General features: G+C 36.6%; 1 protein-coding gene across 1 annotated transcript in view; it reads left to right on the top strand.

Moving 5' to 3' along the window:
• Positions 1-27,469, top strand: part of LMBR1 (limb development membrane protein 1) — a 72,062-nt gene extending 44,593 nt beyond the window's left edge. The window contains exons 6-17 of the mRNA XM_010585854.1: positions 3,260-3,386; positions 3,821-3,889; positions 6,338-6,402; positions 7,531-7,603; positions 13,621-13,701; positions 14,729-14,805; positions 15,042-15,119; positions 16,039-16,112; positions 16,346-16,436; positions 17,932-17,998; positions 22,341-22,502; positions 25,775-27,469. Coding sequence (XP_010584156.1) covers positions 3,260-3,386; positions 3,821-3,889; positions 6,338-6,402; positions 7,531-7,603; positions 13,621-13,701; positions 14,729-14,805; positions 15,042-15,119; positions 16,039-16,112; positions 16,346-16,436; positions 17,932-17,998; positions 22,341-22,502; positions 25,775-25,857 — 1,047 coding nt within the window. The 3' untranslated portion in view covers positions 25,858-27,469. The remainder of the gene's footprint in view (positions 1-3,259; positions 3,387-3,820; positions 3,890-6,337; positions 6,403-7,530; positions 7,604-13,620; positions 13,702-14,728; positions 14,806-15,041; positions 15,120-16,038; positions 16,113-16,345; positions 16,437-17,931; positions 17,999-22,340; positions 22,503-25,774) is intronic.
• The last annotated feature ends 438 nt before the right edge of the window (positions 27,470-27,907 follow it).

A 27,907-nucleotide genomic window follows, 5' to 3' on the forward strand; every position in this document is an offset into this window, starting at 1 on the left:
GTGGCAATATCTTCTGTGCCATGAAGGTATGCCATGACATTTGGTTCATCTAAGAAATCTGAGTAATATAATGGGGCTGTGGGAGAGAAGTGAAATGACTCAAAGAAATATTAAGCCAAAACCAAAATGTCAGTGAAGAGGTTTTTGCTCAGGAAAAAAAAAAGTTCAGCGTTGAATTTCAAGGTTTATTTGCATAGTTTTGCTTTCACTCAAATAAAACTAAATGTTGCTTGTATTTACCTGTCTTTTCTTGCTGTTCTCAAAGTCAGGAGTATAGATTTTTACCCAGCTCTAAAATTAGTGGTGTTACTAATGGTAATGTTCAAGCTTTAAATTTTTCACCTGAACAAACAAAACTACCTTCAGCAAAAATAAGAAGTGGTAAGGGTGTCTAAGGCTCATGTCTCACTTTTTTTTCTTACTGTGAGGGTCCCTGAGCACTGGCACATGTTGCCCAGGCAGGTTGTGGAATCTCCATCCTTGGAGGTGCTCAAAAGCTGCCTGGACGGAGTCCTGGCAGCTGGCTCTGGGTAGTCCTGCTTGAGGAGGGGGCTGGACCAGATGACCTCCAGAAGTCCCTGCCAACCTCAGCCATTCTGTGGTTCTCCAGAAGTTTTCCCTCTGTGTGCGCACATGGGGGGAAATTCTGCACCTTTCATTTCTTGCAAATAGCAGCTATTTGACAGGTACATTAATGTGTGTAAATATGAACTAATGTGCCTGGAACATTAATGTTTTAATAGGGCACAGTCTTATGGGTGCCTAATTGAGATTAAGTATTTACCTATATGCTTTAAGCATCTTAATCTTTTTTTTTCCCTTAAATCCTGGACTGTTACCAGGTATTCATTAGTGCCTATGCTTTTCAATACATACACGAGACTGCAGTATTGTTGATATATCACATAGGTGCGGAGACAGGTGTCACTAGTGAGAACAGAAGGAGATTGATCCAATTTTCTGAGAACCAAAGATTATTCAAACTAGCATGGAAACCAAAAAATGGGGAAGGCTCATTAGGCAGCTCACTGGCTTTTTCTAGAGTTTGTGCCAACAGTACTTTTGGCCAAAAGCAGTGGTTACCTCTGAGTGCTTGCTGTGGTCACCTGTCTTTTTTTGAGAGTGTTATATGTGTTATCCTAATCTTACCTGTCTTCAGAGAACACTTGTAGTAAATATGAAAAAAACATTATTTACGGTTGACTATCTCCATCGCAGCATATTTCTTGTTTATCTGTTTTGACAATTGTGCTACTCTATCCAAGGGAGGAGGATTTGGTGTTTGGCTTGCCATGTAAAACGAAGTATTTTCCAAGTTTGTCCAGAAGAATCTGTTGCTGTGAAACTTGAAGTCAGAGAAGCTGAAATTTGTGCATGTGTCTCATAGTGGGGGAGTAAGGAATCCACTTTCTGTGGCTAAGGCTTTCAGAAGCCCAGGAGGTAGCTTTATATTTTCCTATGCCTAGGAGAGGAAAGGAGTCTGCAAGGTTTTTGGAAAGCTTGAAGCAGATCTCTGTGCATGCATCCTTGAATGTTTTGGGTCTTCTTCTAATCCTGTAACTTTCTTCTGTTAAGTGAAGGCTCTGTATTAGTGCTCGGTACTTAAACCTTAATCTGTTTCTTTTCTTGTAACTTATTGCTCAAGTTCAAAACTTGAATACTAAACATATGGTTATTTAATCTTCAAATACATGTATTTGGCTTAGATGCTCACCTTTGAAATAACTTCTGGAAGACTGAAAGCTAGTTTCTGAGCACTACAAAATTAACATTTTGGTAGCTTTTAACAACCTCAAATCCACTTTTATTGTACACAGACTACATTCTAGGAGTAAATCCATATCCTACCTCTACTACCTTTAATTTGAAATTTGGCGTTTGATGTCCTTTATGGAGTTGGACTTAATCTGCCCACTTAAGCCTTAAGGGGAATTTTGTGAAGGTCTCTTTTTGTCTGTTTTTACTTTGTGCCTGCCGTAGCTTTTTGCAGAGGACTGATGGCAGAGAGGAACTGGTGTGCTAGAAGAGATCAATGCTCATGGTTAGGATGTCTGAGGTTCTCATTCATGGTTGGATGCAGTGGTTATGTAGAGAGCATAATTTTCAGGGTAAATGTCATGTACAGATAACCCTCTTGTGTTAAGCAGTGAGGGAAGAGGTGATAAAAGTAGATAAACAATAAAGTAAACCAAACTTTCTGCTTTTAACTATAAAGTAGGCTTTTCAGTGGAATATGCCCAAGCTGGAGTGAACCTGTGTGAGAAGCAAGAGATTGGGTTTGTTTGTGGAGGTGTATACTGGCAAATGGAGAAAAATGAAATTGTTATGTGAGCAGCAATCTGACGGTCACTTAATGGCAAGGATGTCTGAAGAAAGTGTCCCAATAGCTCTGTTGCTTGAAATTAGTAAAATTAGTGTTAAAAACACCAGTAAAAAAAAAGTAAATATGATTTTACGTATTATTTTGTATATTTACATTTGCAAATCTAACATTTGATTATTAGAGCTTTGTTACACTTTTAGACTCAAGAGCAAATGCTATGATATATAACCTTGTAGACCTGTGATTTGTGTGTGTTGGGAGGGAGAAGTACACGATCCATTCAGCGCAGAGCATGCGAAGATGGGAGGTGATGGATGCGGCTGCAGCAGCAGCAGCGGTGTGTGGGCAGCCAAGGAGTGAGCAGTACTCCGACTGTACACTTGAGGGCTCCGAAGACTGCGAGGAATGGTGCGGAAGCAATTGCAGTTGAAGAATGTATTTTAACTAAATTGGCGCATTGTACCTGCGCAGTGTTTAATGCTTGCTGGGCCATTTGGCTACTTGCCATAATTGGCTTTCCATTCCCTTGATTGGAATCATAGATAAAAATTTGCTAATCCACTTTCTTTGCTGAAAGTATTAGAAAAGTAATCCATCTTTTAAAAATGCTTGAGCAAAATCATATGGTATAAAAAATACTTTACAGAATAATGAGATTAATGAGAACTGTAAGGCATATGCAATTTAAAACATTTTTCTATGGTTTTAAGGGGAAAAATGCAGTCTGGGCACTATAAAGCCGTAAGTACTTCCTTTTTTTATGCACTGCCTTTTAAATGTGCATTACATGTTATGCTTTTGTCTACCTGATAAAATGTGAGTATATATTTAGGAAGAAGGAACTGCTATTTATTTGTATTTTTCTTATGTTTGAAAATATCTGATTCAAAGTTCTTGGCTGTGTTCTTTCCTCTCTCTTCCCTCTTCTGCCCACAGGGCATCAGAGCACGCATTTTGGAAACCCTTGTCATGCTTATTCTTCTTGCACTGCTTATCCTTGGAATTGTATGGGTGGCTTCAGCACTCATAGACAATGATGCTGCCAGTATGGAGTCTTTATATGGTATGGAATTCAAAAAACCACCACATTAGTTTGATTTTAATTGTGGAGATGGATGTTCTCAATTAAATGTATTTCTAGTAAATGCCACGTGAGTATTGCACAGGTTGTGAAGAATCTGTATTAATTTACTCAATACCATTTTTTTCTGTTAAATCCGTTTTTAGCATGCTGAGAAGTTCCATGCTCATGTGGACATGATGTATGCTAAAAACAAGTGACTTAAGTGGAATGGAAGTAAAAGCTGAAGATATTTTTCAAGCTAAAGTACTTGGGAATTTAGTTGCCTGCAGGATTATTAACTGAGTAATTCTTAATTTATTCTTGAAAATACAATTGTTCAATCCTAAATGCTTAAGAAGTTAATTCAGTTGTGTTTGTGACATAAGTAGTGGATTTGTAATAAGCTAAGGCTGTGCTCCATATTTTCTTTACAGACCTCTGGGAATTCTACCTCCCATATTTATATTCCTGTATATCACTGATGGGATGCTTGTTACTTCTGTGTAAGTATCTTCCTGATTATTCTAAAAGATGAATGACTTATATTTTTTTTTTAAAGATTAAAGGAAACTTTTTCATTGTGAAAATGAAGATTGTGAAATTTAAGAGTGTGAATTCTTTTTTTTTTTTCATTATTAAGTTTAAATTTACATGTAAATTTGTTAGGTTTGGGTTCTGAAGTTTGAACAAATGCTACGTTGCATTTTCAGGTTTTGAGGAACTTCACACCTCACCCCAAATAATTTCAACTTTTAACTTTTTAAAGCAGGTATTTGAAAAATAGGGACTCCATTCTGCAAAGAAAAGCACAGCTTTTAAATGAAATGTCTGCAGGAGGTCAGTAGTATGAAGAGAAAGTTATGTTGGAACACTTAGTTTGTCCTATAATTCAGTAAGCTATCCTTCTTCCTTTTTTAATTGAAAATGTTCCTGTATAGACAGAAGTTGGAACACAGAGCAATTAGCCTTCATAATCACAAAACTGGTATCTGGCCAGTCTGGAGGTGTTATATGATTGCATATAAAACAAATGCAGTAAAAAAACTCCAATCTTATACCAACTGGTCCTAGTCAGAGTTCAGTCATATGTTAAGGGGAATAAGGAAAGATGATGGAAGGCTCCAAATCCCGCTTACAATTTCAGCGCTGCCCCCCCGAATAATTTCTAGAAAATTGCTGAGAGGGGGACAGAACATCTCTCTTTCTAGATGATCATGGTTTCACCTCTTCTCCAGGCTTTATACGTTTACAGGTAACACTTACAGGGCTGTTATTGTGGAGAAAGGGTGGGGAAGGATAGTTTGAAATATTCTTAAAACTAAGCAAATCTACCTATGAAAGGTATTTCTCACTGAGACCTTGGTGAGTCTCCTTAGGTTCTCTGTATGTGGAGATTCTTAAATTCACTTTAATGGAGGGAGGGGGAGAAGTAAAAAAAAGTGGTTCTGAATGTCTCATGTAGGCTGTTCAAGAGTCTGATTCACAACAGTTGCTGAATGTTTTAATGGGGAAGTTGGCTTACAAACTTCCTGCATCTGTCTTGCACTTTGTTTCAGCAGAGCTGAAAAAACAGTGTATGTTCTGGGGCTATGGTAAACTAGTTCACCAAAATAATTGGGATTAATGCCAGTTTTTGGAAGTTAATTGTAACTTACACAAGCAAATCACTGAAGTGAGTTAAGGTCCTCAAAGCTGTTATATCTGTGTAGCTGAAAGGGCAGCATACAGCGATGGGAAAGTGGTAGATGCTGGGGTAGAGCTTCATTAGAGCTTCAGCTGGTGTAATTGCTGAGGCAATGTATGAGTAAGGCATACTGTGGTGGTGATTTGGAGCATTGCTTCCTTTCCCTGTTCTCCTTTTCCTGCAGGCTTCCTCTGTAGTAAAGGAAGACTAACTTAAGTTAGCTTTTTTGAATACTCTTGTATTTTTCCTGTAATACATAGTAGTCATAGCGAAACACTAGTTAATAAAAATAAATGTAATCCTTACTATAAAATCTTGTGTGTGCTGCTTCTTTTTTTGGCAACACTCTTTTATTGTAATGGAAACTATAAATATATATCCTCATACATGCTGTTACAAATCCCTTCCATTTCCTATGCAATTCAGTACCTGAAGGCTGTTCTCCCTAAAGTGTTGATTTTTACTAATAATTTTCTATTATCATGGTTTGAGCCTTTCTCCCAACAAGCGTATATGTACCATAGCTGGAAACCATAACATGCTATGATCAAAAAGGGCCAATTGTTATTTCATAGAAAAGTAGCTTAAAATCTGGTAGCTGAGCCTACTATCAACTGAAGTTGCAGTATAACTTTCAGAGCAAAGCATTTGATTTCTTGACCTTACAGCTACACCTGTGCTAATAGATAAAATGTGCCTGAGATGTTCTCCAGTGCTATGGTGAACTAGTGTCGTTTGATCCATGATATTGCAGTTTGTGGAAGGTGGCTGTGTACGTATTACCTCATGAGAATGGTTCCTGGACTGTATAACTCCAGAACTGCACCTGAGGATTGTTTGGGAAAGTGCTAACTGGCCCAGGGCAAATCATGCCAGGGATAGTTCTAGCAATTTACTAGTGTAGGCAATGAAGTCTTAATGCCCAGGAATGTATCCTGGCACTGCTGAATTTGCTAGTGTAGACATAGCCTCTGGTGCCACATGCTTTGAATAAATAATTACTTGAGCAAGTTTAAGGTATCTGATTATATGGTGTTCCTTGTTGACAAAAAATTCACAGTTGTGCTCTTGGAGGGGAGAGGTGCTTGTCATCTTCAAAATTCATATGATAGCAATGTGTTTTAAATTCATATCAGAGTTTGAAGCTCTTTGCAGTTCTCTTCAAAACTATGCTTGGTTATATGTGGAATAGCACATTGCACATCAAAATAAAAATTGGTCTTTGACTTACAAACCACTGTTTTGCATAATCTTTCTTCCTCTGCAGTATGCACACCAGTGGGACTTTCACGGATGTTTACAGTAATGGGTCAGTTGCTCGTGAAGCCAACAGTAAGTGTTACACAAATCTGTCCTCATGTGCTGTCTATTATAAGGTAGAATCGCATTAGGGTACTTTCTTTTAGAATGCTTGCACTTCTACATAATTCTCTCTTCAGTTCATGAGAGTTTCTATAGTCAATATTTGTGTACTTGTTTAAAATTTTTCATATAGCACAAAAGCCTGTTTTTTTCCAGAGAAAAAAGGTGGTTTTTAACTGTGTAGACTTCCTCTGATTTTCCAATTAATATAACAGCTACTGGTATTAATATTTATTGCCAGTATTGCCTACTATGTCTGTTTTGCAAATGCCTGAAAGATGTGGGCCTGTTCTGAGTTCAGGAGCAAAGGATACAAGACCAAATTAAGGCTGGATAACAAGAAGGGTACCTGGGGGTATACTTAGATGGGTGAAATGTAGGTAGTTGGCATCTGTAAGAAATTCTTATACATAAATACTGTTCTTGTACTTAGTGCTGCGAGGGGAGAAGTTTGTTCCATGTACGAGTGCTCTAGTGACTTTGTTGTCATGTCTCCTAGTTTGTATTTACTAAAATTTGGGTGTACTTAGGTCTTGCGTTCCTTTTCATTAGTCAGTTCAACCTTGAAAATACAAAGAAAATATATACTGTTTTGCTATCTGTAAGCTTTAAACTCAAGGCACCTGATAGTAAGGTAGACAGGCTTCATTTATGTGGTTTTAGCTTCCAACAGCAATGTATATTTGCTTGAAATACTGGCTTATGTGAAAAGTCACTTTTTAATATACTTTTGCAAAATCTGCAGTTACTTTTGTTTAAATCAAGTAGAGTGTGAAGGTTGATAGGCTGATATGATTTGAATGTAGGTCAGATGTACTGTCCCTTCCCCTGTTCCCTAAGTCTCTTTAGGCTGAAACTGAACATAAGAGCTTTAACCTGAAATGAAAACTTAACAGAAAGTTTGCTTACAGTAAAGAAATAGATCTGTAACAGAATAATCTTCTGTGGAGTTATTATTTGTATCAGTATTGTAAAGTTGTAGACTATATATTTAAAATATAGGTTACTAGAACAAAATGAACCTGACTAGATTAGTGCAGTCAGAAAAACAAGTGACTCTGATACTCAGTCAGTTCATGTTTCTGTTTCCAAATACAGATCCTTGAAGACCTAGATGAGCAGATGTATATCATCACTTTAGAGGAAGAAGCAATTCAGAGGAGGCTTAATGGTATGCTTGTTCTGGTACTGCTTCAAATTCAGTATTTAGAGTAGAGTGGTTCTGGTCAGGAGTATTGATCTCACTGTTACATAGCTGCTTCTCTCAAAATAGAAAATTTCAACATCTTGGTACGTAACAAGCATTATAGGCTTACATTTCATTGCTCACTGTGTTGTTCAAGATTGGCTCGTGTGTGTGTGTGGTTTGCTTTGTTTTTAACATGTTGTTCAGCTCTAATATGTGAATATTCTGAGACTGAGAGCTCAAATTGAGTAGTTGGCCAGACCCACCACCCTTACTGCAAAATAGTTTGGATTGGTAAATGACTATTTTAGCCTTGTCTGAAGAACAATGAATCTATATTAGCAAGAGGGTCAACTTCCGGCATTACAAGTTTTGGTTTTTTTGTTTCGAGGATTTTTTCTGTTTCAGTTCATTATTATTTAGAGTCTTAGGTAATACTTCATTAAAAATCAGAGCAGTCCTTTATATTCTAGGAGCTATTTGATGAATTTAATAATTTTAATACTTCTATTAATGACTAATTAAAAAGAATAATTATAAAAATGTTTTAGACTTCTTGTATTTAGTATTATAATTTTGCACTTCTTGATAAGGTGTTTCTGTTTTGAATGATGTCAAAAACAGTATGAAGCTTTGGCTTCTAAGAGAAGGAGTATTGCAGATAGCAGGCACCGATTACGGAAAACGTATTGATTCTATAAACCTGGAAATCATGTTGTACAAATTCTCTTCTGAATTGCCTTTAACTGCATGAATAAGCCATCCATCCACAATTTATACAATTGCTTCAGGTTGGAAAACCAGAGAATATTCATGTCACGACACATCCATTGTTGTGTTGTCTTACGACTTATTGTAGCCTTAATTTTCTTAATTTCCTGCCTTTCTCTCTTATTCTTCAGTCTTCTGTCATATATCTCAATCTTTTCTTCTTTCAAGTCTCAGTAAGTCTCCTTTCGAAGTTGCTTGGTCAGGGAAAGTACCTTTGATAACAGTAGATCATGGTGGTCGTCTTTTTTCCAGTGTTTAACATTTGTGGAGGAGTAGTGACTTATTTGTGCTAAAATCAGCCATTGTTTCAGTTTAAAAGTAATGTTCACCTTTGCTGTTTTGGAAGCTTAGGTTTTTATACTGATGTGCATATATATGTACATATTTACATACAGACATGCAAAAAGGTGCATGCAGTGAATGTCTTTGAAGCTGTTATGGGGTAATTATAATTGTTCTGTGTGTTTGATGTTAGCTAGCAACTGTAAAATATTTGTTACTGAATATTTGATGTTGTCATGGTGATTGTGCTTATGTACAAGAAAAGCGATACAGAAAAATGACCCAGTAGTTATTCAGTTATCTATTGGAAGTAGTGCAGAGTGGTTGGTTTCCACTATTCAAGTGGAGAATGAGATTATTTAGGTGAGGGTTGTCTGCTGTTTTTCTGCATAGAAGTCTATGCAACATTGTTAATATTGCAATTTAGTAATGTCAGTCCTGAGGTGGACCTAGTCTGTTTGTAGGCATCTACTAATTGGATCTGGATTTGGGACATGTGCAGGTGGCTCCCCTAAGCAGTAGCCGAAAGACTGGATTCTCTTTCAGTGAATCGGTTAGTATTCAATGTAAAGTGGAACTGCAACCCACCCATGTTCCACAGAGCTCTCACCAGCCTACTCGTGAGAGGTGAAAGACGTGGGGCTTAAATGTCCTTTGACAGGGGAGGGAACTGAATTCTCCTGTTTCACATGCTGAGGGAATGGTATTGACACCACCGTCTGAAGGAATGCTTGAAAACCCATAGTTTGGTGTACAGAGGAAAATTAATGGGCTTAAGCTGAAAAGTAAATAAAAATCTAAGCTGAGATACAGCATGTGGGTGGGGGGCAGTGTGGTATATGCACAAGAAGACACTCTGCGAGATTTTTGTGAGTAATTATTTAGGTAATTTTAAGTATGGTTCTCATTTATGTGGCCAGCATGGAAAGCTTCATCTTCTCTGCCAGAAGTCTTTCTAATACATATGAATTATGCCAGAAAAATAGATACCTTTTTTGCCAGAACTATGAAGACTCGTGCTTATCGTGTCTATTGCATGTTTAAAAAATGTGTACAAAAGGAGGTGTGGTGCTAATTACATCAGTAAATGTAGTGCTGTGATATTAGACGCCATAATCTGTGACTTAACACACAGATTGTGCAAGTGTTTTTGTTGTTGTATCGGAGCAGATATATCAGGCTACACACTTCCCGTGCCATGGCTGTTGCAGCTCTTCCACAGTTGTGGTAATGGAAATACATACATGTGCTTAAGTAAACCTGCTGGACAGTTTTGCAGTGAAGTGTTCTAAAATATATACTCCATTTATATGTATAACCAAAGAGTTGAATTTTTATTAAGACTGGAGAGGACAAGAGCACAGGCTTAAGTGATACTTGATGATTGTCAGTGCTGATTTTTTTTGTTGTTTTTCTTGATAGAATAATTGCTATCACACTCCTAGCACTACTTTGCCCTGTCCTAATGAATGTTTCCTTAGACAATGTCTGGACATAGGAAGGGGGTAACATGAATCACTGTTCCCGCTGAATAGGCTGGGTAAAGCCTGTGTTTTCAGAGAAGGAAAAAAGTTCAGCTGTGTGAGCTGGTGCAGTTCTTGATTCATATAGATGCAACTGTCTTGGTGGTGATGCAATTGACAGAGTATTCTGTAAAGCTCTTTATATTTGAAAACAAATCTAACTGTGAAACTGCATATCTTCTTTGCGGAAACTAATTTTCTTCCTTCTCAGATGTCTACAGTGTATAACTGAAAATCGGAGGAGGAGGGAGGGGAAAGTTTGATTGTGTTATCTACCCTAGTATTTTTATCTATTGAAGAGATACTGGGCTTTGGGAAAATGTTTGTTTCCAGTGTATTATATTTCAGTACCCACATCACTCCTTCAGTCGAAGAATAAAGCTGGGACTTTTTTATATTAAAAGAAAAAAGTTGCCTTCAGCTATTAGTTTTCCTGAATCCAAAGAGACGGGTGGGGTAGGATCAAAAATACTTACTTGATCAAAGTTATTGGCTCTGAAGGTATCCTTACCTATGTAAGAAAGATGAAAGGTGTTGTTTTTATTGCACGCTAGTAACAGTGTAATTTTGAACTAATTGGTGTTGAACTGCCAATCACCTAGGGGGAATGCAAATAGATACTCTTACAATTTCCTTTGAGGTACTGAAATCTTATGTCGGGGCTGGAAGAAAAACAGAATAATACCGTTAAATTGACCTTAAATGAGCTGCTTTGTGGCTTTCTTGGAGAATCCCTTCTAACTTTTCATTGCTAGTCCAAACAAGTCTTGTCTACCAATTTGATTTATTGGCTAGACAGCGCTGACATTGAACTTTGTGCATGTTTGAAATAAAGCTAATGTTATAGAGCTTTTAAGAATTTAGCTGCATCCTTTTCAAATAGTCTTTTGACTGATCTGAAACTTTGCCTTCCCCTCTCATAAAATATCCTTTTGTATAGCAACCTGTTGTTTGCTACTATTTTTAAGGAGGAGCTACAACAGCACTTAAATATGATTCAGAATTTCTACTGAAGTGTCTCTTAGGGACCTAATGCGATCACGCTGACTTTGTTGGAAAAAGTCCTGTGAATATCAGTGTTTTGAGCTCTGGATTTTTATATTGAAGGCGGGGAACAACATATATCTTGAATAAAGCTATTCCTCAGAGACCCCTGAATCAATTATGGAGAAGAAGAAAGTGTCAGATGCTAACTTGAGTTTTCTTACTTTTTCAACTGCATCCATTAAAGTTCTTGAGACTTTTTCCACTGAGCTCTATAGTTATCCTTTTTCTTAACTCATAGTGATGTCATTCCATAAAACAGATGTTTTAGAGGTTTTTTTGAGAGACCACATCAGCACAAAAGCTTATTTTTGTAATGATAATGAGGTTTTTAGTTAAAAAAAACCACCAACTTTTTCTAAACCCCTCCATATTATGATTACTTATTTAAAAAACACTGAGAAATTAAACTGACATTCATACTGCAGGTACTTCAAGTGAGTAGAAGTTGTTACAAAACAGCATTTGTCAGTCTTGCTGATTAGTCCTGGGATTTGAGATATGTATATATTTGAAGCCCTGTAAGTATTACCACATATGGATTATGTCATTGATATCAAAGAGAAATGTTTAGGCATAGCACAGAGGTTATGTGTTATATGCAAAAACGTGTGTGAAAGAAGCATGCTATTAAACATGTAAAAATTAATTTTTGAAACAGTTGGATGCCTCATTGATAATTTGACTGCATTGAAAAAATAAGTATTAATATTCTGAAATAAAAAATAGTAAAAGTTTAAAAAAAGGTCCAAGAAATACTCTTATATATCTTGGTTTTCAGGTAGGACCTCACTGTGCTGGAATGTGGGGGCTGATGGGATGACAAATTCACCTTCTCATCTTGTACTGAGATTTCTGGATGGATGAGCAGACAACAGAAAATAAGGAAATAATGAGACTGGACTATAAAGTAGTGTTAGTGTGCCAGCAACCTAAGTGCTATTTAGTTTTTGTAGGCAAATGATCAAGATATGAGATAAAAGCCTGGACAAGACTATTAATCTCATAGAAATTTATTGGAGAGTGTTTTAAAAAAAGTATCTGGATCATGGTGCTATTACAGGTTAGCCTGCAATCAAAGGTGAGGCTGAGGGTAGGGAATGGCCAACAGGCGAAGGGTGTCAATGTAAATCAAGAAAGCAGATACCGGAGAGGATTTAGGGTTTATTAAGACCTTGAATGGTCACTGCCACAGAGTGTTTTCGCAGAGTGAGATTGGCCTGGAATAGACAGGGAAAATATAAGCCCTCTTAATTTATTTTCAGGTGCGATCATTCAGAAATAAAAGGGATGAAAGTGGGGCAAAGATGAGTGGAGAGTGTCTCTAACTCAACCCGGGAAGAATATTTCCAGTTTGTGATTGCAAAGAATAAAAGCTAAAGTAGAAATTATGAGATTGGGACTGAAACAGCAGGTCTCTAGTCAGCATTTCAGAGCTGTGTCATTGCTTGAACATGGTGCAGTTGTTTGTAGAGGAACTGGAATCAAGGAGAGAAAGCACAGTGTGCTTGCACTGGAAAAGATGGGTGGCTGGAAGAGAATGGGCGGTTGAAGGGAAAAAGGGTGGAGAGGGAAAATGGGCTGGGTTTCCTAGAGCCCCTGTAGGGATAGGGGGAAGACTTGCTGAGCAACTTTTAGGCAAAATTAGGAAGGGAGAGAGGAATTAATAATACAGTTGTCAGTTTTCAGCTGGTGTAGAGGAGGGAGTTTGAGGAGTTGCACAAGTGACATGCATATGCTGTAAACTGTAAAAAGGAAAGTGAAAGAATATGGTCTCATGGGTGGTTGTGAGGAAGATCTGATTGTGGTTGTCAGAGGGAGCTTTGCGGCAAAAGACTGACCAAATCAGGCAAACCGATAAGAGCAGAAGATACGTCAACAAGCAGGTCAGCAGTATGGAAACTGAGTTTGCTGAGTAGAAAGGACTGGGGAAAGGGAGAGAGGGGCAGAAGCTGAAGCTGGAGGCCCAGCCAACAGCTTAGTTTGGAGGCAAAGGTCCACTTTGTCTTCAAGTTGCTAAATAATAATGCCCTTGAAGGGCATCCAGAGATTCTTTACATCTTGATATATGAATCGTATAGAGATACAAGAATGAGGCATTTGAGCCATCCTGTGTCAGGCTGCCGCACCATAACTGGTTTATGACAGAAGGTCGCACTGTGAAACCTCTGATGTGCTGAACTCTTCTGGTTAGACAGAATTAGAGGGTTCTTGACTAAGCCTCTGTTTTTTGAAAAGTAGTTGAAGAGTCTCAAAGAAACACCTGCAATTTAAACCCACAAGTGTTAATGTGATGCTTCCTAAATCTGAATTGTCACAGTGTGTCTTACAGTACTATAGTTAGTCTCATCCAAAAGAAAATACTTTCTTCTGTTTTAAAAGGTATATCTTCCACAGTGGAATACCAGACAGTAGAGTTGGAACGAGAGCTTGAAAAAGTAAAAAGCAAGAAAACGAATCTAGGTAATAAACTTTTTTCCTACTGTTTCATGTGGATTGCAGTTTAATAAATGACCTTAAGATGCTGTGTTTAGCTTGTAGCAGTCGCTTGATTGATTCCAGTTTGTTCTTACCCAAATTTGTGCATTTGCAGTCCTTTCAAATTGTCATAGTTTCTACAAATACATTATATGGAATTACTGCACCCCTCTAACAAACAAATTTAAGTAGGGAGTCTAATTTGGATCTTATTTTTAACGTAATTTTAGAGAAATTGTAACGCTCTTGACTTCCTTGCATGGAGTTCATATAATGATATGCTGATGATTATTTGGGATAATCTAAGACATTACTTTCCTCTCTGTTTTTGAATTATTTCTATAGAAGTCAAATTGTGTTTAAGAACAGTAAAATAATTCTTAGTGGATTTGTGTCTTTTAAAACTGAAAAGTGATACTTCTGGTAATGGCAGCCATGCAACAGGAATCTCCTTACTCATTCAAAGGCTTGCAGGATTTTGCATTTATCAGTGTGTTATGTGCAAAACTAAGACTGTGGTAAGAAAAAGTTGTTGGGTTTTCTTTACAGACATACTAGTGATGTCCAGTGAGTTAGTCTTGCCTTTCTTGCCTTATGTTATAAGAGGAAAATACTGTTTAAATATTTGAAATTCCTTTCTGTCCCTTTAGTTCATACTAAAATACACATGTAAATGGCATATTTTTAAATTCAGTATATTTTAAACTTTGCAGAACTGCTGTGTGCCAGGGAAAAAAAAAAGTTATGGTGAAATATGTCTGTAGACAAGAAAGAAAAATCTGCTTCTCTCCGTCTTCCCAGCCTTTCTTTAAAGAGGCTTCATATTTTTGGCATCACTTTGTACAGCTCTTCAGGGTGGATATTTTTATGAACTGGTTGGTGTCAGTTCAAGATAAGATTACATTTGTTACCTATAGTTATAACAAGAGCTTATAGATAGCTGAATGGTTTTTACTTGTTTTATTCTAAGGTGATCTACAGTATTAAGGTTCTGCTTTTCTGTTCTGAACAGAACGGCGGAAAAAAGCTTCTGCTTGGGAAAGGAATTTAGTCTATCCAGCTGTTATGATATTGCTGTTAATTGAGACGGTAAGATTTTTTGCTCTTTCCCCCCACCCCATCCCCAAGAAAAAGTATGAAGAATTCTTCGGTCATTTGGGGGAATAGTTTTAAAATTTTTGAGTGATGTGTGTTTAAGCAACAAACTTGATATTCTTTTCTTGACCATTTTAAAAGAACATTATGAAACCTGGTGAGGATGAAGGTATACATTTTAAAAATGTGTAATACTTCTAAATAACAAGACTGTTTCTACTTCTTTATAGTCCATCTCAGTCCTCTTAGTTGCTCTCAACATCCTTTACCTGTTGGTTGATGAGACTGCAATGCCAAAGGGATCAGGGGTAAAGTAAACTTCTTTTACAATTTTTATAACTTTAATAAAGCTTTGGAGCCCTCACAAAAGTGCAAGTGAGAATTTCTGCTTTAATAACATTGAAGCTAATCAGCCTCAATCTTGACTTTGCTTCTAGGTTTTGGTCCTGTGCACACATAAACATTTATTACATGTCATGTTTTATAGTGAGTTCTTAATAAAACTAGTCCAGAATCTTTATGAAGATACAGCGATTCACTAAAGTCAGTCAGTAATCTGGAGTTTGCATTTTGCTCATGTCTCCTACTTTTATACAGACTAGGAATGTTCAATTTAAGAAAATATGTTAATTTAAGAAACTATGTTAAAAACCAATATGAAAAGCCTGTCTTGGTTTGTGTTCCTCTTAGAAAACATGACATTTTTTCCTCCTTTATTATAAAAATACTTCAAGGAGGTAAAGAACAGCACATTGAGTAGTAGTGTTTTTAATCATGAGGGCTTTTTTATTAACTTGGGAATGCTTTCCCCTGCGTAGAGCTGTATATGAGCTTGCAGAGCGATATAAGGTGTTTAGTGGTGATGGCTGCTCTGTGGTATTGTGAACAACTAGAATTGTCTTCTTTTGAGACCTCTTATTTTAATTTCTAAAGTAATGGAGTATGGATGAAAATGCAGAATGATGGGTAGATGTAGCTTGCATAAAATGTGAATTATTACACCTTCTGTCTTAGAAATACATTTCACTCAAGTTTGAAAGCTAGCTGATGCAATTGCATAGGATGGGAGACTTGCAGGTTAGAACATCGGAATGCCCCTTAAATACTGAATTGAGAAAAGGCTGTATTTCATGTAAGATGTTAGTTTTTTTGATCCTGGTAGAAGTTAACTTTATGAACAGTTGTGTGTATCTTATTAAATTATGCAAAGTATTTTTCTCCTTGTAGGGGCCTGGAATAGGAAATGCCTCCCTGTCCACCTTTGGTTTTGTGGGAGCAGCACTTGAGATCATTTTGATTTTGTATCCTTTCTTTAAGAATTCTGTCTGTTAACAAGTATTCTGTCTAGTTTTCTGGGACACTGGTAATTTACTAAGACACTTGCCTGGAAAGAAGAAAGAGATAGGTCAGTCCTTCTCAAGCACTCGAAGTGTTTTTGTTTTTTTTCTTTGGTTCTTAAGACTTTTAGGAGACTGCTGAGAACTTGAGTGAAACTTGCATTCCTTGGAGGTTCCTTTTTCCTTGATTCTCACAGCTATCTTATGGTATCCTCTGTCGTCGGCTTCTACAGTCTTCGTTTTTTTGAAAATTTCACTCCCAGGAAGGATGACACAACTATGACAAAGGTAAGGTAAAGTCTGTCATGGTGATGGTCCCCTCCTCTTTTTCTTGCCACCCAAGACAAACTGACTCTTTTAGTTAGTAATTGCCCTGAATGGCTCATTTGCAGTGATCAGTATTTGTTTGTAAGCTGCGTAAACACAAACTGGAAGATTTTCAAAATGCTGAATGAGTGGGAAAAAGGATGTGCTCTGTTTAGTTTGGATGGCATCCATTCACTTGTAAAAAGCTGGGAATAGCAGAGCTTGTTAACTAGCTATAGAAAAGCTAGTGAAAGAACTTTTTTCAAAGGAAACGTATTGCTAATGAGTAACTTTGATTGTGCTAACTGTACTTCAGGGAGCTTGTTTGAAATCTGAAGAACTTGGTTGCTAGAAGTAATAGACAAAGTAATTCAAATTTGAATAATTAAACTAAGACTGAGGAGGTCTATTCAGCAATATTTTGCAGTCTGAGGCTAATTTGACTTTCTACAATTTAGCACTGGCTTCAGAATAACAAATGCTGTTACCTAATGCGGAGGAACATGCTTAGGTTTTTTGGCAAAATATTCCCACAGCTGACAAGGGGAGGTGATCAGTAACCAAGGAACAGATGTTGAATTTAATTATTTTTTTCAATGTGCTTCATTGTTTGCTGTTTGTTTGGTTGGGGTTTTTGTTGTTTTTGTTTTTTTTTTAAAGTAATAGATAAAGACATTTTTACCATAAATTGTTGGAAGTGAGAAAGTAGGTAATAACACAGAATGTTTATAGTAGATAGGTAGTAGGGAGTTGGAATGTTCTTTATGTTTTCTATTGATTATTTACAGTACACCAGGAACAGTGTTGAAATAAATAGTGAATGCACAAATGTCTGCCTACTTTCAAGAAGTTTTCTGGTGTTTTCTTTTGGATTCTGATAGAATTAGAGCTGAAGAAAGTGATTCCTTGTGAGAGAAAGTTTCAATTACTCTCTATAAAGGCTTCACAAAAACTAGAGTAAAATCTAACAGCTGTGAATTTTTTCGTACTATTTAAAGTAGTCAACAGGCATTCAACTGAAAGGAAGCTCTTTGTTGTAATTTTTTAAATAATGCTAATCCTGCAAGCAGTTACATACAAAGCCTAAGCTGATATATCAGTCATCTATTCTAAGCCCATGGAATGGTTCTTTTATAAAAAGTTTGCAGGAATTAAGTAAACAGTTGACGCTTTGCAACATGGTAGTTTTGAATTATTTTAAATCTAAGCATGCGTAACACTTTGATTAAAAGCAAATGATTACTTTTTTTTTAACTTGTCTCTTGGATCATCATCATCATCTTGTGTAACACCATATGGAGGAGTGTGACAGAAGTAAGCAAGACTAACAATATGATATTGTAAATTGCTTTAGGTTCAGTTTGAAGAACGTAACTTTCAGGAATTCTTTTTCATCTTGACCACTGTTTTTATTTTTTTGTTTTTTTGTTTAGCAATCCCATTTATAATTTAAATGCTGTTTGTCATTTTCAAACAGATCATTGGAAACTGTGTCTCAATCTTGGTGCTGAGCTCTGCTTTGCCAGTGATGTCAAGGACACTGGGTAGGTGAAATAGAAGTATAAAACATTGTAATACAGGATGTTTAATTGAGTTTTCAAAAATCACAAAAAAAGAACAGCCTGTAGCTGTACCTTTCATAGTATGTATTTAGTTTGCCACCACTTTCAATAGAAAGAGCACGTATGTGTGGCCGCCTTTTCTACATCAACATGAGCTGTTGAACATACGTTCTACATACAGGAACTGCTGAACATACGTTCTAAAAAAAAGATGCTAAGCATTTTCTAGAGAATATATTCTTTTAAAAAGGTAGGTCAAATTTTAAACTTCTTAAAACAGGAGATGGTGAGAAGAATAGATACAGAGACTGCTTGTTCAGGGCAATATAAGATAGTTTCATGTTCACTGTGAAATTACAGTGCTCAGTTTTTGTGAAAAAATACATTTGGGGATTTCAGGTATAACCTTCTAGATAACATTGAGTACAAATGTCATTTAAAAACAGTTAATGACTCTTCATTTGTTAAGTTTTTTATCATCAGTGATACTAGATTACTTTCCTTTTCCCCTAAAATAATCTGCTTGCATTCTTTGTTACTTCAGTTTTCAAATATAAAAATTTGGAGTCTAGCATGGTAGAACTGAAGAAGTACTGATTTTATTGTTAAGAAATGGCAGCGGCATTTAAAGTGGAAAAACTATTTTAACCAGTTGGAAAGACAAGGTGTTTTGTATCTTCATTTTGTTTAATTACATAATCTTTAACTTCAATTCTTGAAGTTAGATTGCAAGGCTATTATATGTTTAAGTAGCGCAGAATACTTGCAGCTAATGTGAATTTCATTGGGAACATTAAACGGAAGAAAACAAAAATCTTCACCTCAGGCTGTACGAGTCTTAAGTACAAGTTCAGGAATTTAAGCTCACAGACCAGTAACGTGTACCCAATAGTTCTGTAGCTGTTTTTCTTTTCAACCAGAATACTGTCGAATCAAGAGTAGTTAATATTTTCTGCTAAACTATACTGTATATTTTTATGCTGTATATATCTACAGATGATGAGTTTTTTTAGATTTACTAGATGATTTGTGTAACAAAAAACCCCAACCTGTAATGTATTTTGGAGGGTTGAATCTTAAAATACACGTTCTAGAGCTCATGTTTTAAAAATCTCTAGTAAAACTTCACAAAAGTGCAAAAGAATAATTCAAGTATTTAAAGTAGTACAGTTTTAAAATATAGCCAGTATGATAAAGATCCAAGTAAAAGAGTTCCAGTACTTAGAGCAAGATGTTTTGTTGAAAAATCAGTGTTTTAGAATAGAATTTTAACATTAGTATTGTATCCACTAAGTTACTGCATTCATCACTTGTTTAAAAAATAATAAAAAATCATTGTTAATGATCTGTGAGATTAACAGCTGATAATAAATGGATTCTGTGGAAGTAAGTATACATGCTGGGTGCATTGTTGTCTCATAGGAAACAGATTAATGGTAAAACTCACTTGGAAAAAAAAAAAGGACTAACAAATGAAATTCCTGAATAGTTTGCCATAGAGATAAATAAAAGAAGAAAAAAGATGGAACAATTAACACACAGCTAACAAATGCACAGTCACAGCTGTCCAAACAGGATTAATAGAGTGTATTAGAGTACAGTGAGTCATGTGGTGCTTTGCAGAAATATCAACATGTGTTGCGCTACATGCTACTGCCCTGTGGCACTGAATAGATGAAAAGAAATAAATATGTTAAGCAGATTCATAGTCTTTTTCACTTTATTAAAAAAGCGAATTTCTAGGCTATACAGAAAAGACTAGACTTTATCATTATGGGAAAGGTAAAAAAGCAAAAGTTATCCAATACGTGTACTGATCTTTTGAAATTTTAAAGATGGAAATAAGAGAATTTTTTACATGTTTCATAGCATTCTCATTATATATGTAGGTGGTGGATGTCTCTAATCTGTCATTCTCTTAGAACTCCAGGAAAGTTTTTACTAAAATAAGTTAACTCATTTTTTCCAGAACTTTTCAGCCTTTTAGTAGTCCTTCTTCAAAAATGTTTCCCACCAGCACCATATTGCTAACCAGTGAGAAACAAATTGGGAACAGGGCAGTTAATACTCAAGAATACAGAAACTAAGAATTGCAAACAAAATTGAATTTTCTAATATACAAAAGTTTTTCTAGAACTCTCTTCTTGAGCATTATGGTTTAAGTAAATACTGTTTTGAAACTCACTGGTATGTACAGTCTAAAACCATAGTATTTTATTTTTTTTTAACCTGAATAAATCTTTAATATTTTATTCGGTAAATTGTCACCAACTCTCTTAGATATATATTTATGTCCCCTAGAGATGTAGCTTTCTGTTCAGTTACTGAGTAGTTTTTCAAATTGCAGTCTTGGGAGGTTTTTTTTTCCTCTGTGGGCTGAGTAGATACTTCTGTAAGAAAGTCATCAAAAGCTTTTTAACCCTTGCTCCCACAAATTTACAAAATGATACTGTGTCAGATCTTTTCTGATGAGCAGTGACTTTTTTTTTAGTTTGTAAGAGGAAAATGAATGTAATTTACGGACAATATTTTTCCCACCTGCTCTAACAGAAGTGTCAGGCTTCATTTTTGTTTGTCCTTGTAACGCCTGCTCTATTGCTAGCTGTTCTTCTGAACCTCTTTGTGTCAAGGAGTATTATTTCTTTTCCTGAGAACTCTATGCAGTGCTTTACCTGTTTTGTTTCTTTTCCTTTAAAGGTCTGGAAGCCTATGCGTTCAAACCTGACTTGCTCAATTTTCTTGTAGCTCTACGTTCTGGCTAAAACACTCTGCTGCTTTGAAAATGTTAAGGACATTGTTTGCCTTCAAGTGTGAAAGCAACTATGTGTTTATTGTCCTTCATCTGTTTAGCAGTTAATTCAGTCAGCCAGTCTTCTTTTTGTGCTTAGACTTTCTGTGCTTTTTTGATATTTCTCCCTGCCTCTCTTGTTATTTTGGTCAGCTTCAGTGATTTCTTTGCTTTATCCTTTGAAACTTCTCCTTTTAATTTTCTTCATTTTGGCATGTTTTCCTTAAATACCAAATTTGATTCCCATATTTTTTATTTAAATGACTGATGCAGACTACAAGAAGTGTACATATCTCTTAACATTGTGATAGCTGGCTGTTAAGTCTTGGGTATTAAGGTACGATGAGATTTGGTAAGTGCCAGGTTTACCCCTGACAGGAGGGTAACCGACCGTTAATTCTGTCTCTCTTCATTTATTATCACTGCTGAAGTCACAGTTCTTAAGACCCCCCCAAACCCTTTCAAAGTAAGACGATAGAGAACTCGCTTCCAGGAACTTCAGAGCCGGGGCTATTTTCTGATTGCCTAGTTTTCTGCTGCCATTTTAGTTCTGGGGTGAGGTAAGCTTCCTTCCTTCGCGCTGTTGGTTTCAACTGTGAGACCGCACGTCACTGTGACATCATCCATGCCAAAAGTTTTTTGGGAATATAATGGCTCAGCAATCCTAGACAACTGTTATTTGGGTTTCATCTCATTATTCCGCCTTTTATTCAGTGCAGTCCTTGATGTAGACCTGGCAAAGGAACAATCTATGGTTCTTCCTCTTCTGCCTTCTGGGATGGACCCTATAGCTTGTAGACACTTCCATGTTTTGGAAAAATTTTGCTCACTTAGCTTTAGCGATCAACTAGCCTTTCATCAGCACAAAGCCCAAGTGTCAGTGTTACGAGGTGAAGAACAACAGTCAGCACTATCTTTCAGCCAAACTCTTTGCCTTCTGTGCAAATGCTCTATGGCTATAGTGGTGGGTAGACCTAGGAGGAAAACTGCAGTTGCAGAGATGTCTTTAAACTTCGGTTTCAAAAGCAGTGGCTCTGAAAAAAACATTTACAAAGGCTTAGTGTTTACTGTAAGATGTTGTGGCTCTCGTGAAGAGGCTTTTTGCTACCTGTATTTTTTAATAAGGAGGCCCATGGTGCATTTCATCTTTTTCTGGAATAGATAAGGATTTCATACAATCTGAGATTTCAAGCAGTTTTCATAGTAATACTGATTTTTTCCTAGTTGTATTTTACTGAAATTATAAAAGCAGGATTCCTATCTAGAATAGACAATTTACGTCAACTCACATTATTAAAGCATTTTAGCAGGACACTTAAGAAGCATTTTGATAAGTGTGTCTTACAGTTTTACAGTGGTCAGTGAAGTGGAAAATGACCTTGAAAACATTGTCTTGTGTGTTTAACCATGTGTCTTATAGCGTGTTGTCTGAAAGAATTTTGCTTCCATATGTAAAAAGTAATAGAGTGAAATTTTTGTGTTTCTTAAAAAATGTAATCAAGATTTTGATGTAAATCTTAAATGCAATTTTAACAGGAATCACCAGATTTGATCTGCTTGGAGACTTTGGAAGGTTTAACTGGCTGGGGAACTTCTATATTGTATTATCTTACAACTTGCTCTTTGCTATCATGACAACATTATGTCTGGTCAGAAAGTTCACTTCTGCTGTGCGAGAAGAGCTCCTGAAGGCATTAGGTAATACAGCACTGAAAATTGAGTTTGTACTTGAATGTTTCCTTTCTCCAGCATTGATAGTTTGAGGTGCTACTGTTAAAGTCCTGTTGCAGCTCACAGAAGACTATTTTTTTCAGTGGAAGTTTCTATGAGTTAAGATGAGAATGCATAGCTTTGTGTTATTTTTTGAAAAGCTGAGAGCTAAGGTACGATGTTGATCTTAATGATATGTCTGTGTACTTATTGATCTGCAGTTAGATTTTCAGCCTTTGGAGAGCACAGCAAAATTCTCATTGCTACTGAGCAATTATTCCAAAATAAAACTTCAACTTGTCTGTGGGTTGGCTTTTTTCTTTTTTGTTTAAAGCAAGTTATTAATTCCTTAAAATAGTTTAGTGGAAGTCTTAGCTGCTTTGTTGTGATGCTTTTTTTTAGAGCACTGCATGTTCAGAAAATCTTTGTACAGAATATACAGAATCTTGGTAACTGGCTGAGTGAAACCTGTGCTTGATATAATCAAAATTTTGATCAAATTGTGCATTCATGTTTCTTGGCCACAGAGGAAAGGCTTGAAACATATTTGATACTAAGAGGATAAAATGTACATATTTAGTAATTGTGTTGTTAATACATCTTTACTAATTAATGAAGCTCCTACCTCTTTAGAACCCTAGAGTAGTATTTGCTTAAATTGAGAGGACTAATGGTGAAACTTCAGTGTATATTTATAACTGCGGATTCAGTTTGTAGTGTCTAAAAGGTAATTATGTTAGTTTTCACTGATTACTGCATTCCAGAGTTGTGACCCTGGTAAACAAAATCCAAGCACTTCCTAGAGTGCACCTGTACTGGTGACAATTAAGTTAAAAGCAGACCTACTAAATAGGGAAATACAAAGTGACTGATAGTGTAGGATTAAAACAAGCCATTCTGTGGTTTTTGATGTTGAGTTTTGAAGCTCCAGGGGAATGGAATAGTGGGCCAGGGATCTGTAAATCTGTCCATTGATTTTTATGCTGAAAATATTTTCAGAGAAGTTCCATTATTGATTAAGACAGATATATGATGAGATTATGATGTATTTGACATCATCCCCCAGCTTATAGTTAAGGTCATTTTATGAGAAGACCTTGATTCATCTCTTTCAGTTGACTTGCATAATCCTGGTTTTTTTTGTGCAACTGTTTTGACTGTAAAGGGATTACTTTGTGTAATGTTGCAGAGCTCTGAAGGCAATAAATTAACATCAGTCAGCATGGGCTTATAGCAACAGGTCTGGTAAAACTTTAAAGTTTCTGTCTTAAAGCAAATTAAGTAAAAGAGTTATCTTGATAATTCATGGCACTTTATTAAATATTTAGTGTTTAATAAAGAATTATATATGTGGAAAGCAGATTAAGAAACTCGAAAATGCAGGCGTGGCAGGATAGGCATCATTCTAGTGGATTTTTTAGGGATTGTTTTGGCCTCTTGCTATCACATATTGTGTGATTTTGTGTAAATAATGTGATCGAAATGGAGGAGCAAAGTAACTAGTAAAAGGCTTGCATTTGACACAAGTAGGGGATTATAAATCCTGAAAGGTGCAGGTTCCTGACACAAACTGGGTTTGGTTTCGACGCTATGCATAACAAACAGTGTCTGTTAAAAGCTGTCACATGGAATTCAAAGAATGAGATCCAAAATTTGTGTCCTCATTTCTCCCCCCATGCTGAAAACTGTGATGCTGAGGATTAGAGGTTGGTGGAGCATTATAGCTAATTAGTGGAAAGTAAATTCCTGCTGCAGGCCTGTGACCAAAAGAATTCATGCAATACTGGGACTTGCAAATAATACAATATTGAGTAGACTTTGTTTTTTTAGTAGTTGTCATGGTTTAACCCCAGCCAGCAAATAAGCACTACGCAGCGACTCAGTCATTCCGCCCCACCCACTGGGATGGGGAGAAAATTGGAAGAAAAAAGGTAAAACTCGTGGGTTGAGAGAAGAACAGTTTAATAGAACAGAAAGGAAGAAACTAATAATGATAATAACAACAATAATAAAATGACAATAATAGCAATAATAACAATAATTAATAATAGGGTTGGAATATACAAAACAAGTGATGCACAATGCAGTTGCTCACCACTCACTGACCGATGCCCAGTTAGTTCCTGAGAAGCGATCCCCCCCAGGCCAACTCCCCCCAGTTTATATACTGGGCATGACATCATATGGTCTGGAATACCCCTTTGGCCAGTTTGCGTCAGCTGCCCTGGCTGTGTCCCCTCCCAACTTCTTGTGCCCCTCCAGCCTTCTTGCTGGCTGGGAATGAGAAGCTGAAAAATCCTTGACTTTGTACAAACATTACTTAGCAACAACTGAAAACATCAGTGTGTTATCAACATTATTGTCCTGATAAATCCAAAACATAATGCTGTCCCAGCTACTAGAAAGAAAATTAACTCTGTCCCAGTGGAAACCAGGACATGTAGTGCAATCAATTTTGGAATTCCAATGATGCAAGAAATTTAACTTGGTACGTCATGGCACTTCAGTAAAACATTCACATACACTAAATGAATAAGAAGCTCTTTCCATTTTTGATCCTTAATTTTAGGGACTTGATAGGAGACTTCGGAGAGAAACTGTAGCAAGCAAGGAAGGACTGACACCATGCCTCTTATGAATAAAATACAGTTATATTTACCATCTTTCCCCACCTCTCCCCGGTAGAGAGTAGTTTAACTACTTGCCTGGGGAAGGATGGGAGACTTTAATTAGCACTCATAGTAGAGAGCTATGTAATAAGAACAAATGGCTGGAAATGGAGATAAAGAAATTAGTAATAACATAGGCCTAAAAATATTATTAGACATATAAACAGTTTAGAGAGGTGATGTGGTCATCACCCATTATCTTAAGGTCAGGAATGGATGCTTTTCAGAAAGATGCTATAGTTTAAAAGAAATATTTTAGGTAATTATTTTGGTCTTCATAGGCTGACAGAGTAAAGGATTGCAAGTCTTTCTTGGTTCTTAACACCTAAGTCTGTGATTTAAACAATGTGAAGGTAGGCTTTTCTCACTTCCATGCTTGTCCATTGTAATGGACTTTTCTCGCTTAACACACAGCTGAGGGAGTTTCCCAGAAGTAATTCTTACCTGAGCTAGAATGTCAGTTCTGGACTTAAGCAAATGTGAAGTCCTTAATCACAAAGTAGAATTTGGCTTGTATATATTCTATTGACTACCTCTATGCATGAAACATGGGAGATTCTCAGTTTTTCCTTATTGTGTAATGTTTTGCAGGATTAGATAAACTTCATCTGTCAAACAATCCTAGAGACTCGGAGACCAAGCCGTCTGCAAATGGGCATCAGAAAACACTGTGATTAACAATCACCTGCAATCGACAGAGCTGAAAACATCAACCTCATGGCATTCCTGTCATCTCATCAGCATTTTTATATTGATTTTCTTTGTTGATAATTTGGGTCCAACCTTGTCTCATTTTTTGATGCTGTGTGCTTCTGAGGAAGTTAGGTATATCAGATTCTTCTCTTTCCAGTGAACTTTTGGTCTGCTTGTTTATTTCCCAGTAAGTTAATGCAGGAGGTGCCTTGAAGACTGGAAGCTGAAGAGAATAATGCATTCCTTTTTATTTGTTGATGGTCTCACATCTTTAGATATAAACCTGCTACCATTTGAATGCACAGTACCTCCTGTGTTAAACAGACACAGCTATAAAGAATAACTTTGGGATTTGGTTAAAAAGAAAAAAAAGAAGAAAAAAAGATACACTTGAAGCCCAATATGACCCTTACTGGCAATGTAAACTACCTGGAGTAGGTATTCTTGACAGTAGACAAACAGTTCCACTAAGAACATGTTAAAAATGATGGTAACTGGTAGAGATCACAGTTCCTTTCACGCCGGATACAGCAGGCTGCTCATAGCCTAATGTCACGAAGCTTTCTTGGAAGGCCAGCGTTTTCAGCTTTTTGTTCTTAGCTATAAATGTCAGGTTGCTTTACTGGTAGTCAGACAATGTCTTACTGAATAGAGTGAAGTACAAGATGAAGATTAACTTCAGTGTTAAATCTGAGCCTAGTATGCTTTGTAAAAAGCTGTGTAGACCCCCTGTCACAGCTCTTACAGTTCTGTAAGCTGTTGTGCCATGGAGGTCACTTACCCTACCAAGTACATCCCTGTAAAATTCTTTATGAACTACTGTGTATAAGCAGTACTTGTAATCAATGCAAGTAGCACAGGCCTAGGAGGCTGCAATTGCAGTTTTTTACAATCTTCTTTAATTTGAAGTAAATTATTTCTCTGAATTTATACGATAGTTACCAGGATTTCTGTTCAGTGGCATAACTCAGTATCTTTCACTAGCCTGTTTTTTAATGTATACATGAAGATGTATATAGGCCTATATGTGTAGATATCGTAAATTAAATTCTAAGCTTATAGAGGTGACATAGGTGGCTTGGTAAGTGAAACTTGTGTGTTCAATCTTGGTAGTATGAATTTCTGCAGTGTTACAGTTAACTGCTCAGAGGCCTTAGATTCAGAATGGCATTGGTGGGTGGTAATGTCCTTTTTCTTAGCATTACTGCAGCCTTAGGAATCCTTTAAGCAGTTTATAGTAAAGAAAAAACCCATGAACCAAACCCCAAGTAAGTATGCAAAATCTGTTGCACTTTTGTCCTGCTCTGCCACAAGTAATCTTCAGATTGGAACAGGGACAACTTCAGTGTGTGCCCGTTATGTAGCGAGTCAGATAACGTTCCTGTTTGTTTCCCATTTTGTAAAACAAGTATGTCTGTCTGTAGTTTGAGGTCTCATGCGATCAGGCAGTGACAACTAGCTCTCCGGTGTGGTTCTGAAACAAGATACACCTTGTGTCAGGAACAGTTTGGCTGTTCTCCTGAGATGACTGCTCTGGGCTGTAGACCTTAGTGCTGTGTGTGTGTGTGTGAATGTGAGTTGTTTTGGTGTGTCCCCCCGCACCCCCCTAGAGCGCTTCAAAAATCAAGCTCCAGTATACATGAGGATTTCTCAGTTATTTTTTGTAGCTGCCTTTTCTGTCTTGAACTGGGGCATAATATAAATATTGCTGTAGTAAATATGATGCTAGAGAGTTACTTTTTGTGTGTGTCGTAAGTACAAATTCAAGGCTTGTTAAACTGACTATTGATGTGTTGTACTGAGTCTTGGAAGACAAAGTAAAATCGCTTGATTTCATTAAGGTTTACAAGCATCTTTTCTGTTGTTCGAGTTGAATGCTGACATTTTAGTGAGAAATCTTTATCTGAGTCAAAGTTCTGCAACCAAGAACAGGGAGCTGTAATTAAAAGTTGTTTCAAAATATGTTTACATTTAAAATATTGGGAGATTTATTATTAGGGGCATCATTCAGGTGTTCTCAGAGCTTGTAGC

This window comes from Haliaeetus leucocephalus, unplaced genomic scaffold (assembly GCF_000737465.1).
Source record: "Haliaeetus leucocephalus isolate CR32 unplaced genomic scaffold, Haliaeetus_leucocephalus-4.0 Scaffold0, whole genome shotgun sequence".
NCBI lineage: Eukaryota > Metazoa > Chordata > Aves > Accipitriformes > Accipitridae > Haliaeetus > Haliaeetus leucocephalus.